At 40.7% G+C, this 21,252-nt stretch overlaps 1 protein-coding gene across 1 annotated transcript in view; it reads right to left on the bottom strand.

Annotated features, from left to right (window-relative positions):
* LOC124544938 (odorant receptor Or2-like) overlaps positions 1–15,181 on the bottom strand; it is a 125,524-nt gene extending 110,343 nt beyond the window's left edge. Inside the window, exon 1 of the mRNA XM_047123689.1 lies at positions 15,130–15,181. Coding sequence (XP_046979645.1) covers positions 15,130–15,181 — 52 coding nt within the window. The remainder of the gene's footprint in view (positions 1–15,129) is intronic.
* Between the last annotated feature and the right edge of the window lie 6,071 nt (positions 15,182–21,252).

The raw sequence follows: 21,252 nt of genomic DNA, 5'->3' as shown, positions 1-21,252 counted from the left end.
AATGATTCAAATGGCTCTGCGCACCATGGGACTTAACTGCTGTGGTCATCAGTCCCCTAGAACTCAGAACTACATAAACCTAACTAACCTAAGGACGTCACACACATCCATGCCAGAGGCAAGATTAGAACCTGCGACCGTAGCGGTCGCGCGGTTCCGGACTGTAGCGCCTATAACCGCTCGGCCACTCCGGCCGGCTTTGGAGTCCGAATTAATCAATTAATCACATCAATATTATTCTGCCCCAAAATCTCCAAAATTGCGACCAGAAATCCTTTAGACAAGTTCTCTATTCTGCATGTGTGCAACACCTCTGCATACGAAACACCGTGGCTTATCCAACCAATCATTCTTCTTCAATGGCTCAATCACGCATAACAATTTATTGACAAATCGATTCCTGCTTTCACCCATACTAGTTTTCTCATATCTTGCGGTACTTCATTGCGCAACTTAACCTTTAGTGGCGTTGCACACAGGCTAATTGATTCCCTTTTCCAGAGACACAAATCGTGAGGCAATGGGGCACTGACATCAATTTCCCCCAAATTCAGCACTATCACCCAAATTCAGCACTATCACATCGAGTTCTACTTTACGCTTTCCGTGATGTTCATGTCAGAAATCTAACCCTAAGACTGCACAATAACAGTCACCAGTATGAATCAAAAATCCCAAATATCACCAGAAACGTTTTGTCCCTACCAGAAATCTGAGTAACGCCGATCCCAGCTAACAAACATTACGACCTACTCGAGATGACTTATATCGTACTGCACTTAACATCCTCTACCCCATGAGATCCAAACTTACCAATATCCAATAAAAACCAATTAAGCTAAATTCCATTTCGGTACACGTGTTAGATGTGCTAAAGTCTTTCTGAGAGCGCCGCTCAGCGGCCATGGAGGCTTCCCTGTCCTTTACGGTAAGTTGCTATTGCTAAAGCATGCCTTTCTACAGTGCCCTGTATTCTGTCTACAGTCTCGTTCTAGATTATTACTCTTCCACATTATCTACTCTGTGGTTGACTGCATTCCACTATATGTGTCCTGACTATCTTTGGTGTGACGTCATAAGCGAGTGACTGCGTGTGAGTTTTCATATATTTTTAGGTTTCAGATACATATTTTAACGGTTTTTGTGATAATATTTACTATATAAGTGACTTACTAGTGGTTTCTTCATTCACCTTTGCCTTTCTTGTGTTGTGACCTGATATTCGTGAGTGTTTCGTATCGAGCAACGTAACCTCTTACCTGTGTTTACATTCGGCGCTGACCAGTTGCAGCTGTAGCGGCGCATCGAAAGCTAAGTACTAATTAATTGTTTGTGTATAGTAGTTTATTTAGGAACTTTAGTAGTCTTCAACCGGTGTTTTTTGAGTTTTCTGGTGAAATAATTTCAGAAGAACTTTTTGGGAATTGTTTTCAGCTTCGTTACTGTGTCATTAGATGTTTGATTCTCTTTCTGTATTAGTATTTTGTTATATTCACATTTGTCCTTTATTAATACTGTTAATAATAGTAGTTACTTCCCTTGTAGAGTACGTTTGTGATTATTGTAGTCAGGTTTTTAACATCTTCTTATTGTAGTAACGGAACTTAGAAAAAGTAAAATTTTACCATGAGTGAGAAGTGTGGGCTTTGCCGTAGGTTCGTGAGTAGTGGATTGCGGTGTGAGACTTGTTCGAAGTATTTTCACTGGGGGGAATACAGTGGGGAAGCCAGTGGGCATTCTGGTGAGATCCTCTCCTGGAACTGCAGGTTATGTAGCAAGAGTAAGTTGATAGAGGAGCAGGAGCGTAAGATCTGTGCCCGTCAGGTTCAGTTGAAAAACGCACAGGAGGAGCTAGATAGGATGAGGAGGGAGAAGGGGGTTGGGGAATGGGAGCTGGCTGTTGGCAAGAGATCTGCTAGGAGAAGAAGATTTTCAGATACTTTTACGGAAGTGCGGAAGCGTCCGATCCCACCCGTCTGCTTTGACCCATGACGTCACAAATATGGCGGAAACAAAAACAAACACACACACTTTCCACAAGAAGCCTAATGACACTAACGGGACAAGCGCGGGAAATGGGGTGTTTTGGGTGGGGGGCAAACTAAATATAAACAAATTTAGACGCCTTGCGTACCTACAACGTGTAAGTGAAGACAGCCATGCATGAATACCGACCCACCTCCCCAGGGGTCGTAACCCCTGCAACCCATAGAAGATAAAGATGCTTCAGTAGCTGATTAGTGTTTTTTGTCTTTAAAAAAAAAAAAATCTCACGGGATAGAACGCACAGATCAAAGATAAATATAATAAACTAAAACAGAAATTCGAGGAAACAGATAATTAAAATAAGTAATAATTGTTTTTAAATTTAAAAAAATTATACGAGATAGAACGAACAGATCAGAAAAGTAAATAAAATAAGATAAAACGGAACTGGAGACAGCCACACTCAAACCAAACTCCGCGCCGTTATGACGTCACACACGACACCCTTACGTCACGGGTCAAAGCCGACGCGTTGGATCGGACGCTTCTGTCGACCCACTTTTACTATTGGTGTTTACAATATATATGACCAACTGTCAGAGTCTAGTGGAGAGGAATCTCTAGTAGCTATAGAAGTAGGAAGTATGCAGCAGACCTCAGTAGTTACGGTGGCTAGAACAGTTGCAAAGTCGAAGAGGAAGAAGAAGGTTCTGCTGTTAGGTAGTTCTCATGGCAGAGGTGTAGGCCAGCAGTTGCAGGAAGTGCTGGGGAGTGAGTACCAGGTCACCAGCATTGTGAAGCCTAATGCAGGATTGGCTCAGGTGACTGTTCACATAGGGGGGTTATGTAGGGATTTTACTAAAGAGGATCAGGTAGTGATTGTGGGTGGGGCTGGTAATAGTATTGATAGGGATGGGGAGTATGACATAGATGGTGACCTGGAAAAGATAGCCATTCAGACTGGCAACACGAATGTGCATTTCGTGGAACTGTTTCAGCGTCACGATCGGCCTCATCTTAATACAGCCGTCAGGCGTAATAACATGAGACTTGGGGGTGCGCTGATGACAGAAAGCATGGGTCACATTTCAGTGGTGTCGGTGGAGTCTATCAACAGAACGGGTTTCACTAGACATGGCCTGCACCTCAACAGGTATGGGAAGGGGAGGTTGGCAAAGCTTTTAGGTGACAGCATAGGTGGGGTTGGTGGTATAACTCATGGGAAAATTCCTGCAGCAGTGGGTGTTAGAGCTGCACCTTTTTTAGATTGAAGTCAGCTGTTAGGTATTCCTGCTTAAGGGAAGTCTCTCTAACAAAGAAACCACTTTTGACAAAGCTTAGGTATCCGAGTAATGAGGGAATTGGTATATTTCATCAAAATATGCAAGGTATTAGAGATAAAATTAGTGAACTGCTTATAGATGTTGACTCTGAAATTATTGGTATACCTGAACACTTCTTAAATAAGGAGATAATTCAGAGGCTTCCTTTACCAGGATACAGGTTGGCTGGCAGCTTTTCGAGGAGCTCTTTGCGGTGTGGGGGAGTAGCCATGTATGTGAAAAACGGCAACCCATTTGAGTCAATTGATGTTTCGAAGTACTGCACTGAAAAGGTGTTTGAATGTTGTGCAGGTGTGGTTAAATTTAATGGAGCTAAACTTCTAACTGTTGTTATTTATAGATCCCCAGACTCCGAGTTTACATTTTTGCTAAAGCTAGAGGAGGTTCTTGGTTCACTTTATAGGAAATACAAAAAGTTAGTTATATGTGGTGACTTCAATATTAATTGTATAAGTGATTGTGCAAGGAAGAAGATGCTGGTAGACCTCCTTAATTAGTATAATCTTATGCAAACCGTATTCTTTCCAACTAGAGTGCAAGGGAACAGTAGAACAACCATAGACAACATTTTTGTTCATTCCTCATTACTAGAAGGGCATTCTGTTAGCAAAAAGGTGAATGGCCTTTCAGATCATGATGCATAAATTTTAACTCTAAAAGATTTTTGTGCTGCAACACGTGTTAAATATAGTCATCAGCTGTTTAGGAAAGCTGATCCAGTTGCTGTAGAGGCCTTTGTAAACCTTATCAAGTAACAAGAGTGGCAAGATGTTTATAGCGCTGATACAGTAGACGATAAATATAATGCTTTTCTCAAGACTTTTCTCGTGCTTTTTGAAAGTTGCTTTCCGTTAGAACGTTCAAAACAGGGTATTAGCACAAACAGGCAACCTGGGTGGCTGACTAGAGGGATAAGAATGTCTTGTAGAACAAAGTGGCAATTATATCAAAACGTTAGAAACAGTCAAAATCTAAATGCAGCAGCCCATTACAAACAGTATTGTAATGTGCTTAAAAATGTTATTAGGAAGGCAAAAAGTATGTGGTATGCAGATAGAATAGCTAAGTCTCAGGATAAAATTAAAACCATATGGTCAGTCGTAAAGGAAGTGGCTGGTCTGCAGAGACAGGTCGAGGATATAGAATCAGTGCGTAGTGGGAATGTCCGTGTTACTGATAAGTCGCATATATGTACAGTATTTAATAATCACTTTCTGAATATAGCAGGTGAACTAAATAGAAACCTAGTCCCAACAGAGAATCATATAGCGCTCTTAGAAAAAAGTGTTCCGAGACTGTTACCTGAAATGCTCCTCCATGATACTGACAAGAGGGAGATTGAGTTAATAATTAAATCACTAAAGACCAAGAACTCTCATGGATATGACGAGGTATCTAGCAGAATACTGAAGTATTGTTCTATGTATGTTAACCCAGTACTTAGCCATATCTGTAACTTTTCCTTTAGTAGTGGTCGGTTTCCTGACCGATTAAGTACTCGGTAGTGAAGCCACTTTATAAAATGGGAGATATTGATAATGTTGACAATTTTAGACCTATTTCTATGCCATCGGTGTTTGCTAAAGTTATCGAGAATGTTGTATATACAAGGTTACTGGAGCATTTAAATTCACATAATTTGCTGTCAAATGTTCAGTTTGGTTTTAGAAATGGTTTAACAACTGAAAATGCTATATTCTCTTTTCTCTGTGAGGTTTTGGACGGTTTAAATAAAAGGTTGCGAACGCTAGGTGTTTTCTTTGATTTAACGAAGGCTTTTGACTGTGTTGACCACAAAATACTACTGCAGAAGTTGGACCATTATGGAGTAAGGGGAGTAGCTTACAATTGGTTCGCCTCTTACTTTAAGAACAGAAAGCAGAAGGTAATTCTCCGCAATATTGAGAGTGATGTTCAGTCCCAATGAGGCACTGTTAAGTGGGGCTGTTCCCCAAGGGGCCACTGCTATTTCTTATTTATATAAATGATATGCCTTCTAGTGTTACAGGTGATTCAAAAATATTTCTCTTTGCTGATGACACCAGCTTGGTAGTGAAGGATCTTGTGTGTAATATTGAAACAGTATGAAATAATTTAGTTCATGAAATAAGTTCGTGGCTTGTGGAAAATAATTTGATGCTAAATCACAGTAAGGCTCAGTTTTTACAGTTTCTAACTCACAATTCAATAAGAGCCGATATTTTGATCAGACAGAATGGGCATATTATAAGCGAGACGGAACAGTTCAAGTTCCTAGGCGTTCGGATAGATAGTAAGCTGTTGTGGAAAGCCCATGTCCAGGATCTTACTCAGAAACTAAATGCTGCTTTATTTACCATTAGAACAGTATCTGAAATAAGTGACACTTCAACACGAAAGTAGTCTACTTCGCGTATTTTCATACGCTTATGTCGTATGGTATTATTTTTTGGGGTAATTCTTCTGATTCAAAAAGGGTATTTTTGGCTCAAAAACGGGCTGTACGAGCTATATGTGGTGTAAGTTCGAGAACCTCTTGTCGACCCCTATTCAATAGTCTGGGAATTCTGACATTGCCCTCACAGTATATATTTTCTTTAATGTCGTTTGTTGTTAGCAATATTAGCCTATTCCCAAGAGTTAGCAGCTTTCACTCAGTTAATACTATGCAGAAATCCAATCTGCATGTGGAATGCACTTCCTTGACTCTTGTGCAGAAAGGAGTGCAGTATTCTGCTGCATCCATTTTCAATAAGCTACCACAAGAACTCAAAAATCTTAGCAGTAGCCCAAACTCTTTTAAGTATAAACTGAAGAGTTTCCTCATGGCTCACTCCTTTATTCTGTCGAGGAGCTCCTGGAATAGCTAAAAAAGCAAATTCCTGTGTTACATGGTTGATTTCCTTTATTTAAACTTGCGACTTGTCACCTGAATATGTTTTTTATATTTCATTTTACGTGTTTCTAATATCGTGTTATAATTTCATGTATTGACTCGTTCCATGACCATGGAGACTTCTCCTTAATTTGGTCCCACGTAACAATAAATAAATAAATAAAAAACTACCCATCATGGTAGTGCTTGACATCGAAGGAAAATTCCTCCTTTTCTCGTGGACTTGATTCACTGCGTCTATTTTTTCCAGTGCTGTTGCCGTTCTTGTGGCTCCATCTAAGTTTTTAGGAAATTGTGCCCCTTTTTTTCCTCGATACATCACGATGCAACCCCTGCAAAATGGTTCAAATGGCTCTGAGCACTATGGGACTCAACTGCTGTGGTCATAAGTCCTCTAGAACTTAGAACTACTTAAACCTAACTAACCTAAGGACAGCACACAACACCCAGCCATCACGAGGCAGAGAAAATACCTGACCCCGCCGGGAATCGAACCCGGGAACCCGGGCGTGGGAAGCGAGAACGCTGCCGCACGACCACGAGATGCGGGCGCAACCCCTGCAAAAATGCGTCCAAAACTCGCTGTTCTGCCTCTTGCAGTAGGACTTTATTAATGTCATCACTTTCCATCAGTTTGTACTAATTGATATTAAGCCTTCCAATCCTGTTCAAGAAACTCTCTGTGGACTATCCCTGTTTTTGTGACACGCTGTTTAATTGCTCCTGGTAATATGAACAACTATTCTTCTCCTATATCTCTGTAATAAGCCTATCCTCAGAACTTTAAGTGTCTGGGCATTCCATAACTGCTCTTGAAACAAATGTTTTCGCTTCTTCCACCAAACGTAATTTAGCCATATGCAACAGCTGTTTCTCTGACTAACATCTGAGCGTTGAAGCTGTTAAAAGGTTGTCTTTAAGTGCTAACAGATCCTCCGCTGCTTTGCCTGAAAAAGGAGAAACTATGGTAGCGGTACTAGCATCTAGGATCGGTGCTGACATACTGGACGAGGATCTGTCTTCCACTGATGATGCATCTGACTGCTTACACAAACCCCTGCTGCCTGCCCTTATTTGTGACATTTTATTCAGCAAGTTCTGAACCGCCAGTGCAGTGGTAACCCTCCAAACCTGTGGCTTGTTTATTGCAAAGTTTGTGGCTACTACAAAAGGAAAAATACTATTGCATTTTTTTTACTACAGACACTTTTAATCTTTATGCGTGAGCGCCAACCATGTGCATTTCTACATTCCCTAGCCCAGGCATACCCAAATCATTGCTGAAGACTGTGAGCATGGAGCACTGTGCCATAACAAGTTACATTGCCCACACGTGAATGGGCGCAAACCACCACCGTTTACTTAGCGTGCGCCCTAAATTCACTTACATCACTGACTGAGTCAACTTGCACCAGTCGAACATTCCATCGAACCCTTCAGTCCACAGGATTAGATATTGTCGAGAACTTACAAGAAAAAAAAGTTTGTTTCCACTCATCACATTGAAATGCTGTTCTGATTGGCGTCCCATGACGTTGCTCGTTGTTACTGGCTTTCTCCTGACATCAGTTCTTATGTTGTCGGGGGAACAGACACCATTAAATGCCAGGATTGCCGTTTCTGCTTCAGGATGGTGTGAACTGGACACTGGGCAAAGTTCCACCGATATCACGACAAGTGCAGAATCAGAAGACCTCAGTTAGCAACAACACCCTTGATTCTGATAGTCGTCCATACAAAGTTTGGCGTTGGCTTCCCGATGCTTTCCGTACCCTCCCAGGCAGCAGTTTCTACCTCAGCACAACAGCCAGCAGCATGCTTGGCTGATGGCAATGTGAGTACGCAGGGCACCTGAATGCTGTACCAGCAAAATAGCAGCAGCTGGTGCGGCCTTGCAGATGCAAGGTTTCTGTCAGACGTTCATCAGGTGGCAGGTGTTCATTGGACTGCCAGCCGCACCCAGCAGCTGATCAGACACATGGGTGCGCAGGAATCAAACCCACGTCACCAATTCGAGACCAAGAACTAACAGGTCTGGTAGCGGTTTCCAGACCAGTGGTCAACTGATGACACTGCTAGATGAATTTCTAACTTCTTGGCCCACACAGGACGGACAGCTGGCGTGGAGAACGACAGGGCGTCGGCTGTAGTTGAATAGAAGGCGCCGACAGCGTCTGAGCGGCGAATATTTATAGCTATTCTGCCCAGCTTTGTTGTGATAGGGCTCTGCCTGTGGTCAAATACGTGACCAAGGCATTACATCATTGTGCCACGACACGTGAAAATATAGCTCACCGCTGTGGTGGACTGGGATCTTGTAGCATCTTGTAGGAGAAATATTCCAGCATCCTGCAACAGTGTAATTCTTCATGCTTTCCCGGCATCTGTTGACATCTTGGATATTCGGGAATCCAGCCGAATGTTCGCGTCGTTCTCGCACGACATTTCAACAGCGTGCCTCGCTGTCTTCTTCAGGTGCTACCTGAGACGGGTCCTTGGGCCGATCGAGTCAGTATTTATGCCTGGAAGGAGCTGGGCGTTCCCTAATCGGTCCGCGCCGAGTCGAGTGTTCCGTCTGTGGTCCGCGCCCGCCAGACTCGGCTTCAAATGGACCCCTCCAGTCGCTGATGCTCCGACTGCCGTCCGCGCCCGTTTTGGCCGTCCCCAACGGTTGTGGTCGTCATCTGAGGTGTGTCAGACTAGTTCTGAGATGTTGGGCACTCTGTTTCATGGCTATTACTATGATTTCCACTTCTGTTTCGTGATGGGCGCTCCATAATCGGTCCGCGCCGCGTCGACGTCGTGTGTTACGTCTACGGACCGCGCCCGCCAGACGCGGCTACATTGGAAATCATAGTAACAGTCATGAGACAGAGTACCCAACATCTCAGAACGGGTCTGACACACCTCAGATGACGACCACAACCCTTGAGGCGGCGAAAACGGACGAGGACGGCAGTCGTAACATACGCCAGACTGGGGGGGGGGGGGGGGGGGGGGGGTTCCATTGAAGTAGAGTCCGGCGCGCGCGGACCACACAGACGGAACACTCGACTCGGCGCGAACCGATTAGGGAACGCCCAGCTCCTTCCAGGCATAAATACTGGACTCGATCGACCCAAGGACCAGTCTCAGGTAGCACCTGAAGAAGACAGCGAGGCACGCTGTTGAAATATCGTGCGAGAACGACGCGAACATTCCGCTGGATTCCCGAATATCCAAGATGTCATCCTGCAACAGTATTTCATAGACAGCTCGCCTCCCACCTCTCAGTGGGCTGCAAGGTCTGCTACCACAACATAAGGTAAACTACTTGGCTTTTGCAGGCGATTATGCAATATTTACAGAAATTCTGGCAGATACAGTTAGTGAAATAAATCTTCTGGAAAATAGCACGTAGAACTGGAATCAAAATTTCAACTGATAAAATAAAATTCATGTCAAAATAAAACTGCACCAAAATAATACAAATACGATTAGGAAAAACAGAGCTCATCAGCAGGTGATTCAACTCCCCCTACCGACAGATTTTATGCAACCAAGTGCGTTCATGTACCATGTGCAGGATCTCCATATTCTCTCGCTCGCTTCGCACAAACTCTTAGTCCTACAGAAAAAGTGACAAGATCTTTTTGTAGTAAATTTAATGTAGTTAAATTTTGTGCTTGGATACGTTTTCGCTAGAGACCATAGTTCTTCAAACGCGTTTTTCTTTAATAACTCGAAAACCGTGGCCTTCAGTGAAAACACATCCTAATACAATTACATTTCCTACAAATAGGTCCTGTTCATTTTTTCTGTAGCACTAATAGTTTGCAAGTAGCGAACAAGAGAATATGAAAACCTCACACATGGTTTTGAAAGCATTGTGGCTTGCCTCAAACCCATCGTTGGGACAGTTGAATCATCCTGTTTAGCAGAATGGAACAGAAAAAATTAATAAAATGGAAAGAACATAAGGTTTGACAAAAAAATCTACAGCAAGATATACATATCTAAAAAAATTGATATACTATACCACAGTGGTAAGAGCAAAATATTTATATGATGTGAATGCTTAACGATAAACTATTAACTGGACAGAATAGAGGACTTGAAAAATAATGGCTGAAATGTACCCTACAGAAGGTGGGAAAATGACGAGTAAGAAGGCACTCTTAGAAAATATAAACAACATATAAGAGGCAATGGCAAAGCGACGATTAATGTTCTTTCTACACCTCTACCTAATGAATGGAAATAGGCTAACGAAGCAAGTAATCCTGTACTTCTGAAAAAGTAAATCGACAGTAGTATGGACAACAGAAAGAAAAAGGATCCGGAAAGAAACAATATTAAAGAATCCGAATTAACAGAGAGAAACTTTTTTAAGCATAAAAATACTAAATTTAGAAGGCTTTCAAGGCAGAAGGCATAACAATACGGGAAAAAACATAGACAGAGCAAATGGAAAGACAACATGGAGAAAGGCTGAAGGACTACTGAAAAATTAAGAAGCAACACAGAAAGAAAAGGAACTCAAATCATATCTGATCCTAATTGGCCAGTACATAGGTAAAATAAAAAAAACAAGCAGAATAGCATGAGGACAAGCGCTATACGGTGACGCTATGGTTAAGCCAGTGGATTTTCATTCAGCAGGAGCGAGGTTCAAATGCATTTGGTTTTCCGTGCTCCCCTTAAATCGCTGGAGTAGCTCCTTTGAAACGAACACAGAAGATATCCTGCCACTTGCCAGTCTATCCGAACATATGCTCCTTCGTTAACTATCTCATCGTCAACGGGACGTGAACCTTAATTTCTTGCGTGGTTTTGGAGCAGTATCCCGACCCAGAGAAGTAGAGGTTGCAGACTTGCACATCTTGTGGACTTTTAATTGTGGACTTTTAATACACCGTTGTGATGTGTGTGTAGATACAGCATTCAACATATCTGTACTGACTGTAAATGGAATGGCGTCTGATGTGTAACTACAATAATGCTTGAATTAACCTTAGCTGTACCAATGCGTTTTCCATAACGTATACTGCCAATGGGAGGGGACATAGTTTTTAAAGGGTTATAGATGTGTAAGAAGCTCTCTGAACTTGAAAAGTCACACTAGTGAGAATTAAGTTTTTGGCTTACATTTTACCGAAAAATTAAAGGCAATAACGGAATCTGGTATAACAAATGATTAAAAACAATAAATATTTTTTTCAAAATGTTGAAATATAAAGTACATCACCAGATCACAATATTTTCAAGAGGTGAGCATAAAGTACACCCTCGCCCTCTTTTGATATTGCGACTGTTGAAACGGATGTGTTGGCTATATGGTTTACACGGTGTAGCCTATTTTTTAATTAAACAGCAATTCACATCTTTGGAACATTGGTGTTAAATCATTAAAAACCTGCTTGTATGGCGTCTTACGTTGCAACACGATCAGAGCATCTGTTCTTAATTCACGGGGTGTGATCTCTCAGACCATGCGAGAATTTTCAAACTCCCTCTGCAGAGTCAACTCGGGCAGAATACTTCTGTACCCCAACCCCCTACCGTTCTTAAATTGCTGACATTACAAAGTTTTATTGTCGGCTGCATTATCACCTTCTTCGTTTGTTGTTTACATGTATTGGTTTCCTTAGAACGCGCCTCGTGAATTACGTAGTTGTTTTCTCCAGTACAGTACAAAAAGTGTTGGCAGGAATGTGTCAGCTTTAACACTCTTAAGTTTGATGAAATTTGTAGTCGGTGGCTGGAGGAAGATTTCAGTAATATAGATCAAGAAATGGACGAAAAAGACGACGATTTTGCAATAGCTAGTGATCATAATTCTGTTAGCGAACAAGAAAACCATTCTGAGGAAGAACTTCAGAAAGGTGGTGGGGACCTTTCTGTTCCTCCAACAAAATATTTCAAGTGTTCATTAAAATCAAATATGTTCTGAGCAGTGCTAAAGAAAAATGTAGATCCAAACATTAAATGTCAATTTTGCAGGCTTCTTTCTTGAACCTATCGAGTACAATTTTTGTGTGCTAGTTTAAATCCTGGAACTTAGTTTTCTTCGAAAATTCACTTGTTAAAGAGAGACTGATGTTTTTAAGAGTATAAGATACTGTTCTCTAACAGTTTAATTATACGCAGTACTTAAAAACCGCAGAAAAGTGTGTGATTCTGTGCGATAAAAATTAAACGCTGCCAGCTTTATTCACTTTGATAAAATCAACAAGGAGTATTACCACAAATCTTAGTCAATAGGAAAAATAAATGTTATGTAACTTAAATCAAAATTATCGATTGATTTACCTCTTAAATCTAGGTTTAAACGTAGACATACTAGAGGAAGCACCTCATAGTATACGTTACAGAAAATCATCTCGTGAATTAAGGGTTAGGCTGCCGCTGGAACATCAAATCTGAATTTAAGTCTCGCATTTGCAGCAGCCTAAGCTTTTCTTTTCAGTGTACTTTGGTATCCCGAGAACTTAATTCCACAGGTCTGAATATAGGTGAAAAGAAGATAACAGATATCCCATAGGGAATCGAATTGAGAATCTTCGGAGTTGTAGACTGACCTCTATAAACTCCACCGTGCCAACATTGAAGTACGTATACATTATTCCGGCATTATATTCTTGTCTTCAGATCACTGTTTTCCCTTTACAATGATACAAAGAAAATCCGTTTTATTTATGCTTGTGTATTAGTGCTCTCAATATAAAACTGGAACACATTTCCAGATGTATAAAGCGTGAAGTTGTAGCGTAAGTAATCGACATACTCAGTCCATATTTAATTTAGTTACACAATAATAATAATAATAATAACACTACACATAATAAATGCTAATGAAATTGGGTAGATTAAAATGAAAATAGCATATCTTTTCAGCCAAAAAGAAATGCACTTCAAAACTCTCAATCATTACCAGATTGTCTCCATGTTCCTGAAAGATTCATTCTGACCAGGAAAATGGATGCCAAAAACTATGAAAACAGCGAAGGGAAATGGGTTTGTATACAGAGAGCTTTTCTGCTACCAGTCAAGATTTTGTTTTTATTTATGTTCTATACGACATGTTTCGAAAAATGATTCCAATATTCGAGAGCGTTTTTCTCTGTGTACTATTCGATTTTTTCTTAATGTGTGAAGTTCTGCATTGTTCTGTTGACTTCACTGCAGTATATAAAAGAAAAACGAGAAATTTTACATTCAATAAAGTCAATAGAACAACGCAGAACCTCACGTGTCGAAAACATTACCAGAAAATGGAATAGTAATCAGAGAAAAACGCACTTCAATATGGGAATCATTTCTTGAAACATGTCATGTAAAATAAAAATAAAATTGTCATTGGTAGCAGAAAAGTTATTTATAAACAAGCCCAATATTTTCACAGTCGCAGGCTTTCACAAAACATTTCTAATGGGTCAAATCAAAGAAGGTAAAATAATATGAAAAGTCCTCGAACCAATATCCATAGACGATTTTCTCAGACTAAGAAGCAATCACGAAATCAAACAGTAGACAAATAGTCATAGTGACATTAGAAGAAGCACATTAAATTTTTACGCCAATATCAATGGGATTAACCATAGTTACAAGAATATCAGAATCTCATGAAAAGCGGAGTAAAGAAGAACATGGACTAATATTATCAGCATAGGAAAATTTTTCGATTTAATGTTGAGCAATGACAAGTTTAGGATGATGGATAACCGAAGGAGAACACTTGATCAGAAGCAAGGAAACAAGCGGCGCGGGGTAGCCGCGTGGTCTCAGGCGCCTTGTCACGGTCCGCGCGGCTTCCCCCGTCGGAGGTTCGAGTCCTCCCTCGGGCATGGGTGTGTGTGTGTGTATGTGTGTGTGTGTGTGTGTGTGTGTGTATGTGTGTGTGTGTGTGTGTGTGTGTGTGTGTGTTGTTCGTAGCGTACGTTAGTTTAAGTTAGATTAAGTAGTGCGTAAGCTTATGGACCGATCACCTCAGCAGTTTGGTCCCATAAGACCTTACGACAAATTTCCAAACTCCCCGAAGAAACAAGCCCACAGCAATATAACGAAGTAAACATGATCACAGCATTTCTATATATTTTGTGGACTCCTAACTGGGCTCATTTGTACAAAATAGAAAAATAAACACGTAGTCAGGCCCGCTGGACCAAGAGCGCTCACCGTCTGTGGTGTTATCCTCTGCCTAAGCTTCAATGGACGCCAGTTTGTACCTCTATCTGGTGAACACTCCGCTCCCTCGGTAGTCAAAAATGGTTCAAATGGCTCTGAGCACTATGGGACTCAACTGCTGAGGTCATTAGTCCCCTAGAACTTAGAACTAGTTAAACCTAACTAACCTAAGGACATCACAAACATCCATGCCCGAGGCAGGATTCGAACCTGCGACCGTAGAGGTCTTGCGGTTCCAGACTGCAGCGCCTTTAACCGCACGGCCACTTCGGCCGGCCCTCGGTAGTCAATTTCAGCTTTTGAATCGAGGCCACTTCTCCTTCAAGCAGTTCCACAGTGCTCCTCAACACGCTGAGTGTAACCTGCTTCAATCCTACACTCAACGGAAAATCTTTTTAAATAGCGGAGATCAAAACCACGTCTTCCGTGCGAGGCTCGTAGAGGCTGGCCACACAGCTAAGGAGGAGGACTCGTAAAACCACAAAAAAATTATTTCCATAACGGCAAACACCTTGAAGGCCACAGTATTTATTACTTAAAAGATCACACACTAACTGCGTATTTACGACATGCATGCATTTATCACTGAATTTGGAACTGACACTACAAAGCTGAAATGCTTGCATAGTCGGAAGGGGTATCAAATTTAAAAATGGAACACACAAAGAGCACTATCGATTACGAAAATGTTGTTTGGAAACGGTGGAAGAATTATTCACTAATACCTTACACATGCCAAAAATCGTCTAGAAATCTTACATTTGCTCCCTTGCACAAGTATCGGCTTTGTACGTGATCCGATAGCCACCATTTCGGCAGATTTCACTCTCGTAGACTGAATCCAGATGTCTAACGGTTTCCAGTTTTATGGCCGCACTATTCTTTTAAAGTAAAGTTTACCGTGCTTAAATCATGAGGCCGATGTTCGCTCCAAGTGATGTACTGAACTCAACACTCATTCATTTTCTCCAATGCCTGATTGTTTTTAATGAGGGTTTTACAAACGACACTAGTTTCCAGAATACCATCTGCTACTTCCAACGCATTTTTGCCGGAAACTGTAACGGGAAGCTTTTATTCCGTCTCGTTCTCTGGAAATAAATAATTCTGTTTTAACTCGAAGGAGAAAGAAAAACATTTTGCCTGTGGTCAGTTTTGCTCTGCTTGTAATTAAAGAGAAAATTTTTTATTTACCATACCATGAAATCTGTTGCTGCGGATTAATTTATGCAGTTCCGCACCGAAAGATGTTTTTCGTTTATTACTTTGAAGACACGGAGATTTGTTCACAGTTTCTCCTTTCAGCTCTTTCCACCGCGTAATTCTTCTTTCGTGCGGTAAAACAAGAGCTTCCTACTTAAAACGAATACTGTCTTTTGTTTCTCTTCCTCAGGCTGTCTATAGCGTACCCTGCATCGATTAAAAATTGCATGAATTGTTCAGCAAGTTTTTGTGCTAGAAAGGTAGCCGAGTTTCGTGTGTTAAAACACTTCTGAAATGTCAAAAGAGGAAGAATTCAAATTGCCGTTAATGCGCAATAGAACGGTTTTCCTCTTCCTTGATGTAACTCCGTATCCAATGCGTGGCACTGCTTGTAGTGGTATACGTAGAGATTCTGCCAAACCAAGAGTGTCCTTTTACACACATATTGAACAAGAACATTCATATGAGCAAAATGTATGGACAGAACTATACATTTTACTTGGCGCGATTTATTTGGCATCATGGATATAATCTGGAGGGAGAACTGACCAGCCTGGTACATCCAGTATTCTTATACTCTTCGGTAATGTGGATATGATGTCATAAAATGTAAATTAAAGTCTGTGATGCAAGGCTGTGACTGGGCTATTGGCCTTTCTTGGCCTAGGTGCTTGGAGGGGCGGGTGGTGCGCCCATTGCCCCCGACCGCCTTTTATCCCCGTCGAAGATAGCAGGCTGAGTTGATGGGACCGTATATGACGTCAAACACTGCCGTTATATTACAAGCAGCAGACACTTGAGACTCAAAATGGGTTAACGCGGTAATTCTTTGCACGTCAATACCAACGTAATAAGAATAACGTATTAGGTAGAGCGACATCTCAAACTGAACTTGAAACTTTACGCAGGTGGAGCGAAAAACGTGTGAAGGCGGGAGCTTGACAGTAAATACAGGATACCGAAATATTCACTACATGGTTAAACAGTAAAACTAAGCTGAGGCGAAACCATACGTGATACTAACTCGCATTAGAAATTAACACTACATGGAAATCAGAGCAATAAAATTAAGCTTCAGTTAAGTTAAAGAAAATATTATCTACAAATTATATTAAATAAAAAGGTATATGGTCCATAACGAAAAGAAAAATAGAACAAAACAAAAATATGCAGCTTAAGATATATGTTTTAAGTTCAATAAATTTTGATGGAATAATTATAAGAAAGAAAAAACATCACAAACTGACCGAAAAGTATCTGAAGCTAAATGAGAAAAGAACCACAGAAAGTTCGTAACATGACATTGCAAGCAATCAGACGTCAGCTGTAGATAGAGATTGCGCTTAAACAGAAATCTTGATCAGATACCCGAGCATAGCAACGAAAATCTATAACGTACTGACTGAGATTGAAAGGGATAATGTCCTAACATTGCAAGATGGAACATGATGTAAAATTAAACATTACACAGCACAATCCAAGAAGGTCTAAAAATGATGCAGCCAGATAAATTATGTTCAAAAGAAGTGTGTAACAGATTGATCTGATGCAGAGAGCGAGAGGAATGTTTGTTTGCGAGTAAGGGCGATTATCGGATTTTCCAGTCATTTCAAAATTAATTCACTTTGTAAAATCATGAATTCCGTATTTTCTTCATTAAGATTGTTTCATATTTTAAGTATTTAATAATTCTCAAAAATATGTTATTTGCCTGTGTGTCCTTAATTCGTTTTCCGGAAATTACATTTCTTTCAATTTGATGACGTCATTTGATGTGCAAGATGTATGAACAGGCGAAATTCCCCCAGACTTCAAAAAGAAAATAATGATTCCAATGCCAAAGAAAGCAGTTGCTGACAGGTATGAAAATTACTGAACTATCAGTGCAAGAAACTGCAAAAACTGAAGAAACTTCCAAAAACTGGGAATTTAAGGAGATGGGACCTGGATAAATTGACTAAACCAGAGGTTGTACAGAGTTTCAGGGAGAGCATAAGGGAACAATTGACAGGAGTGGGGGAAAGAAATACAGTAGAAGAAGAATGGGTAGCTCTGAGGGATGAAGTAGTGAAGGCAGCAGAGGATCAAGTAGGTAAAAAGACGAGGGATAGTAGAAATCCTTGCGTAACAGAAGAAATATTGAATTTAATTGATGAAAGGAGAAAATATAAAAACGCAGCAAATGAAGCAGGTAAAAGGGAATACAAACGTCTCAAAAATGAGATCGACAGGAAGTGCAAAATGGCTAAGCAGGGATGGCTAGAGGAAAAATGTAAGGATGTAGAGGCTTGTCTCACTAGGGGTAAGATAGATACCGCCTACAGGAAAATTAAAGAGACCTTTGGAGAAAAGAGAACCACTTGTATGAATATCGAGAGCTCAGATGGAAATCCAGTTCTAAGCAAAGAAGGGAAAGCAGAAACGTGGAAGGAGTATATAGAGGGTCTAAACAAGGGCGATGTACTTGAGGGCAGTTTTATGGAAAAGGAAGAGGATGTAGATGAAGATGAAATGGGAGATACGATACTGCGTGAAGAGTTTGACAGAGTCGAAACAAGGCCCCGGGAGTAGACAAAATTCCATTAGAACTACTGAAGGCCTTGGGAGAGCCAGTCGTGACAAAACTCTACCATCTGGTGAGCAAGATATATGAGACAGGCGAAATACCATCAGACTTCAAGAAGAATATAGTAATTCCAGTCCCAAAGAAAGCAGGTGTTGACAGATGTGAAAATTACCGAACTATCAGTTTAATAAGTCACAGCTGCAAAATACTAACGCGAATTCTTTACAGACGAATGGAAAAAATGGTAGAAGCCGATCTCGTGAAGATCGGTTTGGTTTCCGCAGAAATGTTGGAACACATGAGGCAATACTGACCCTACGACTTATCTTAGAAGAAATATTAAGGAAAGGCAAACCCACATGTCTAGCATTTGTAGACTTAGAGAAAGCTTTTGACAATGTTGACTGGAATACTCTCTTTCAAATTCTAAAGGTGGCAGGGGTAAAATACAGGGAGCGAAAGGCTATTTACAATTTGTACAGAAACCAGATGGCAGTTATAAGAGTCGAGTGGCATGAAAGGGAAGACGCGATTGGGAAGGGAGTGAGACAGGGTTGTAGCCTGTCCCCGATGTTATTCAATCTGTATATTGAGCAAGCAGTAAAGGAAACAAAAGAAAAATTCGGAGTAGGTATTAAAGTCCATGGAGAAGAAATAAAAACGTTGAGGTTTGCCGATGACATTGTAATTCTGTCAGAGACAGCAAAGGACTTGGAAGAGCAGTTGAATGGAATGGACAGTGTCTTGAAAGGAGGATATAAGATTAGCATCAACAAAAGCAAAACGAGGATAATGGAATGTAGTAGAATCAAGTCGGGTGATGCTGAGGGAATTATATTAGGAAATGAGACACTTAAAGTAGTAAAGGAATTTTGCTTTTGGGGTAGCAAAATAACTGATGATGGTCGAAGTGGAGAGGATATAAAATGTAGACTGGCAATGGCAAGGAAAGCGTTTCTGAAGAAGAGAAATTTGTTAACATCGAGTATAGATTTAAGTGTCAGGAAGTCGTTTCTGAAAGTATTTGTATGGAGTGTAGCCATGTATGGAAGTGAAACATGGACGATAAATAGTTTGGACAAGAAGAGAATAGAACCTTTCGAAATGTGGTGCTACAGAACAATGCTGAAGATTAGATGGGTAGATCACATAACTAATGAGGAGGTATTGAATAGGATTGGGGAGAAGAGGGGTTTGTGGCACAACTTGACAAGAAGAAGGGATCGGTTGGTAGGACATGTTCTTAGGCATCAAGGGATCACAAATTTAGCATTGGAGGGCAGCGTGGAGTGTAAAAATCGTAGAGGGAGAGCAAGAGATGAATACACTAAGCAGATTCAGTAGGGTGTAGGTTGCAGTAGGTACTGGGAGATGAAGAAGCTTGCACAGGATAGAGTAGCATGGAGAGCTGCATCAAACCAGTCTCAGGACTGAAGACCACAACAACAACATCAGTGCAATAAGTCGTGGCCGCAAAGTACTAACAAGAATTCGTTACAGAAGAATGGAACACTGGTGAAAGCCAGTTTGTATTCCGGAGAAGTATAGGAACACGCAAGTGGATACTCACCCTACGGATTACGTTAGAAGATAGGTGAAGCATTTGAAGACTTAGAGAAAACTTTTGACAATGTTGGCTGGAATAATCGCTGTGAAATACTGAAGATAACAGGGGCAAAATACAGGGAGCGAAGGGCTAGTTACAATTTGTATAGAAACCAGATGGCAGTTATAAGAGCTGAGGGAAGCTATGGTTGAGAAGGAAGTGAGACAGGGTTGCATCCTATCACCGACGTTGTTCAATCTAAACATTGAGCAATCAGTAAACGAAACAAAAGAAAACCTTAGAGCAGAAATTAAAGTTTAGGGAGAAGAAATAAAAACTTTGAGGTTTGTAGATGACATTGCAATTCTGTAGAGACAGCAAAGAACTTAGAAGAGCAGTTGAAGGGAATGGACACGTCCTTGAAAGGAGGAAGTAAGATGAACATCAACAAAAGCAAACCAAGGATAATAAGATGTAGACGAATTAAGTCAGGTAACGCCGTGGGAAGGAGGTTATGAAACGAGACACTTTAAGCAATAGTTGTTTGAGAATCAAAATAACTGATGACGGGCGAAGTAGAAAGGATATAAAATGTAGACTGGCAATGGCGAGAAAAGTGTTTCTTAGAAAGAGAAATTAGTTAACATCGAATATTGATTTAAGTGTTAGGAAGTCTTTCCCGAATAATTTTTATGGAGTGTAGCCATGTATGGAAGTGAAACATGGAAGATAAACAGTTTAGACAAGAAGAGAATAGAAGCTTTTTTATGTGGTGCTACAGAAGAATGCTGGATGGGTAGATCTCGTAACTAATGAGGAGGTACTGAATAGATCTGGAGCGACTAGTGCTCGTAGTAGAAAGATCTGGTTGGAATCCAAGAGGGAATATTTGGCCAGAGAGGAAAGAAGAGTTGATATTGGTCGTGATCATACATTAAGCCAATGTCAGGGGCCAAACTGCAGATCTCTCAGCTGTCTTATGTAGCGTGGCTAAGTGATACTATTAATGGTAATCTGTCCGTCCTGTTTACATTATAAGCTCGGTAGCTTCCTTTACATTATCAGAGAGTAGCAGGCTACTTTCTGGCACGGCCTTTCAAATGTTACCTCATTCATCAACAACATGAAGGCAGCACTATATTTTATACGCATTCATCAAAATCATATAAATAATCAAATGCCCTTAAGACACAGCTCTCAAATATTGCGGAGGAAAGAAACCACTGGTGTCTGTGGAAGATAGCCTCTCGAATTAATAGCTGAACAAGCTGTCGTAATCTACGTCCTGGTATTGTCATTCGACTCTTCCTTTCTGTAATGATTACAAAACAAATGTTACCGTGCCATTTACAGATTTAGTTTTATACTTTATACCAATAAGAAAGGCCAAGACACAGATCTAAGAAGTTGTAGAAAAGCTTTCACAGTACTGAAACTACAAGGCCTTACTTCTCGTAACAATCTGGAACGGACAAGTTAAAAAAGCGCTATGTGAAATAAATCAACGCAGACACAACTATTGGCTTTTACAAGAGAACGAGACCGACAAAATTTTTCACTTCGCAGT

Source organism: Schistocerca americana, chromosome 1, assembly GCF_021461395.2.
Source record: "Schistocerca americana isolate TAMUIC-IGC-003095 chromosome 1, iqSchAmer2.1, whole genome shotgun sequence".
Taxonomy (NCBI): Eukaryota; Metazoa; Arthropoda; class Insecta; order Orthoptera; family Acrididae; genus Schistocerca; species Schistocerca americana.
This window is presented reverse-complemented; position numbering and strand designations above follow the sequence as displayed.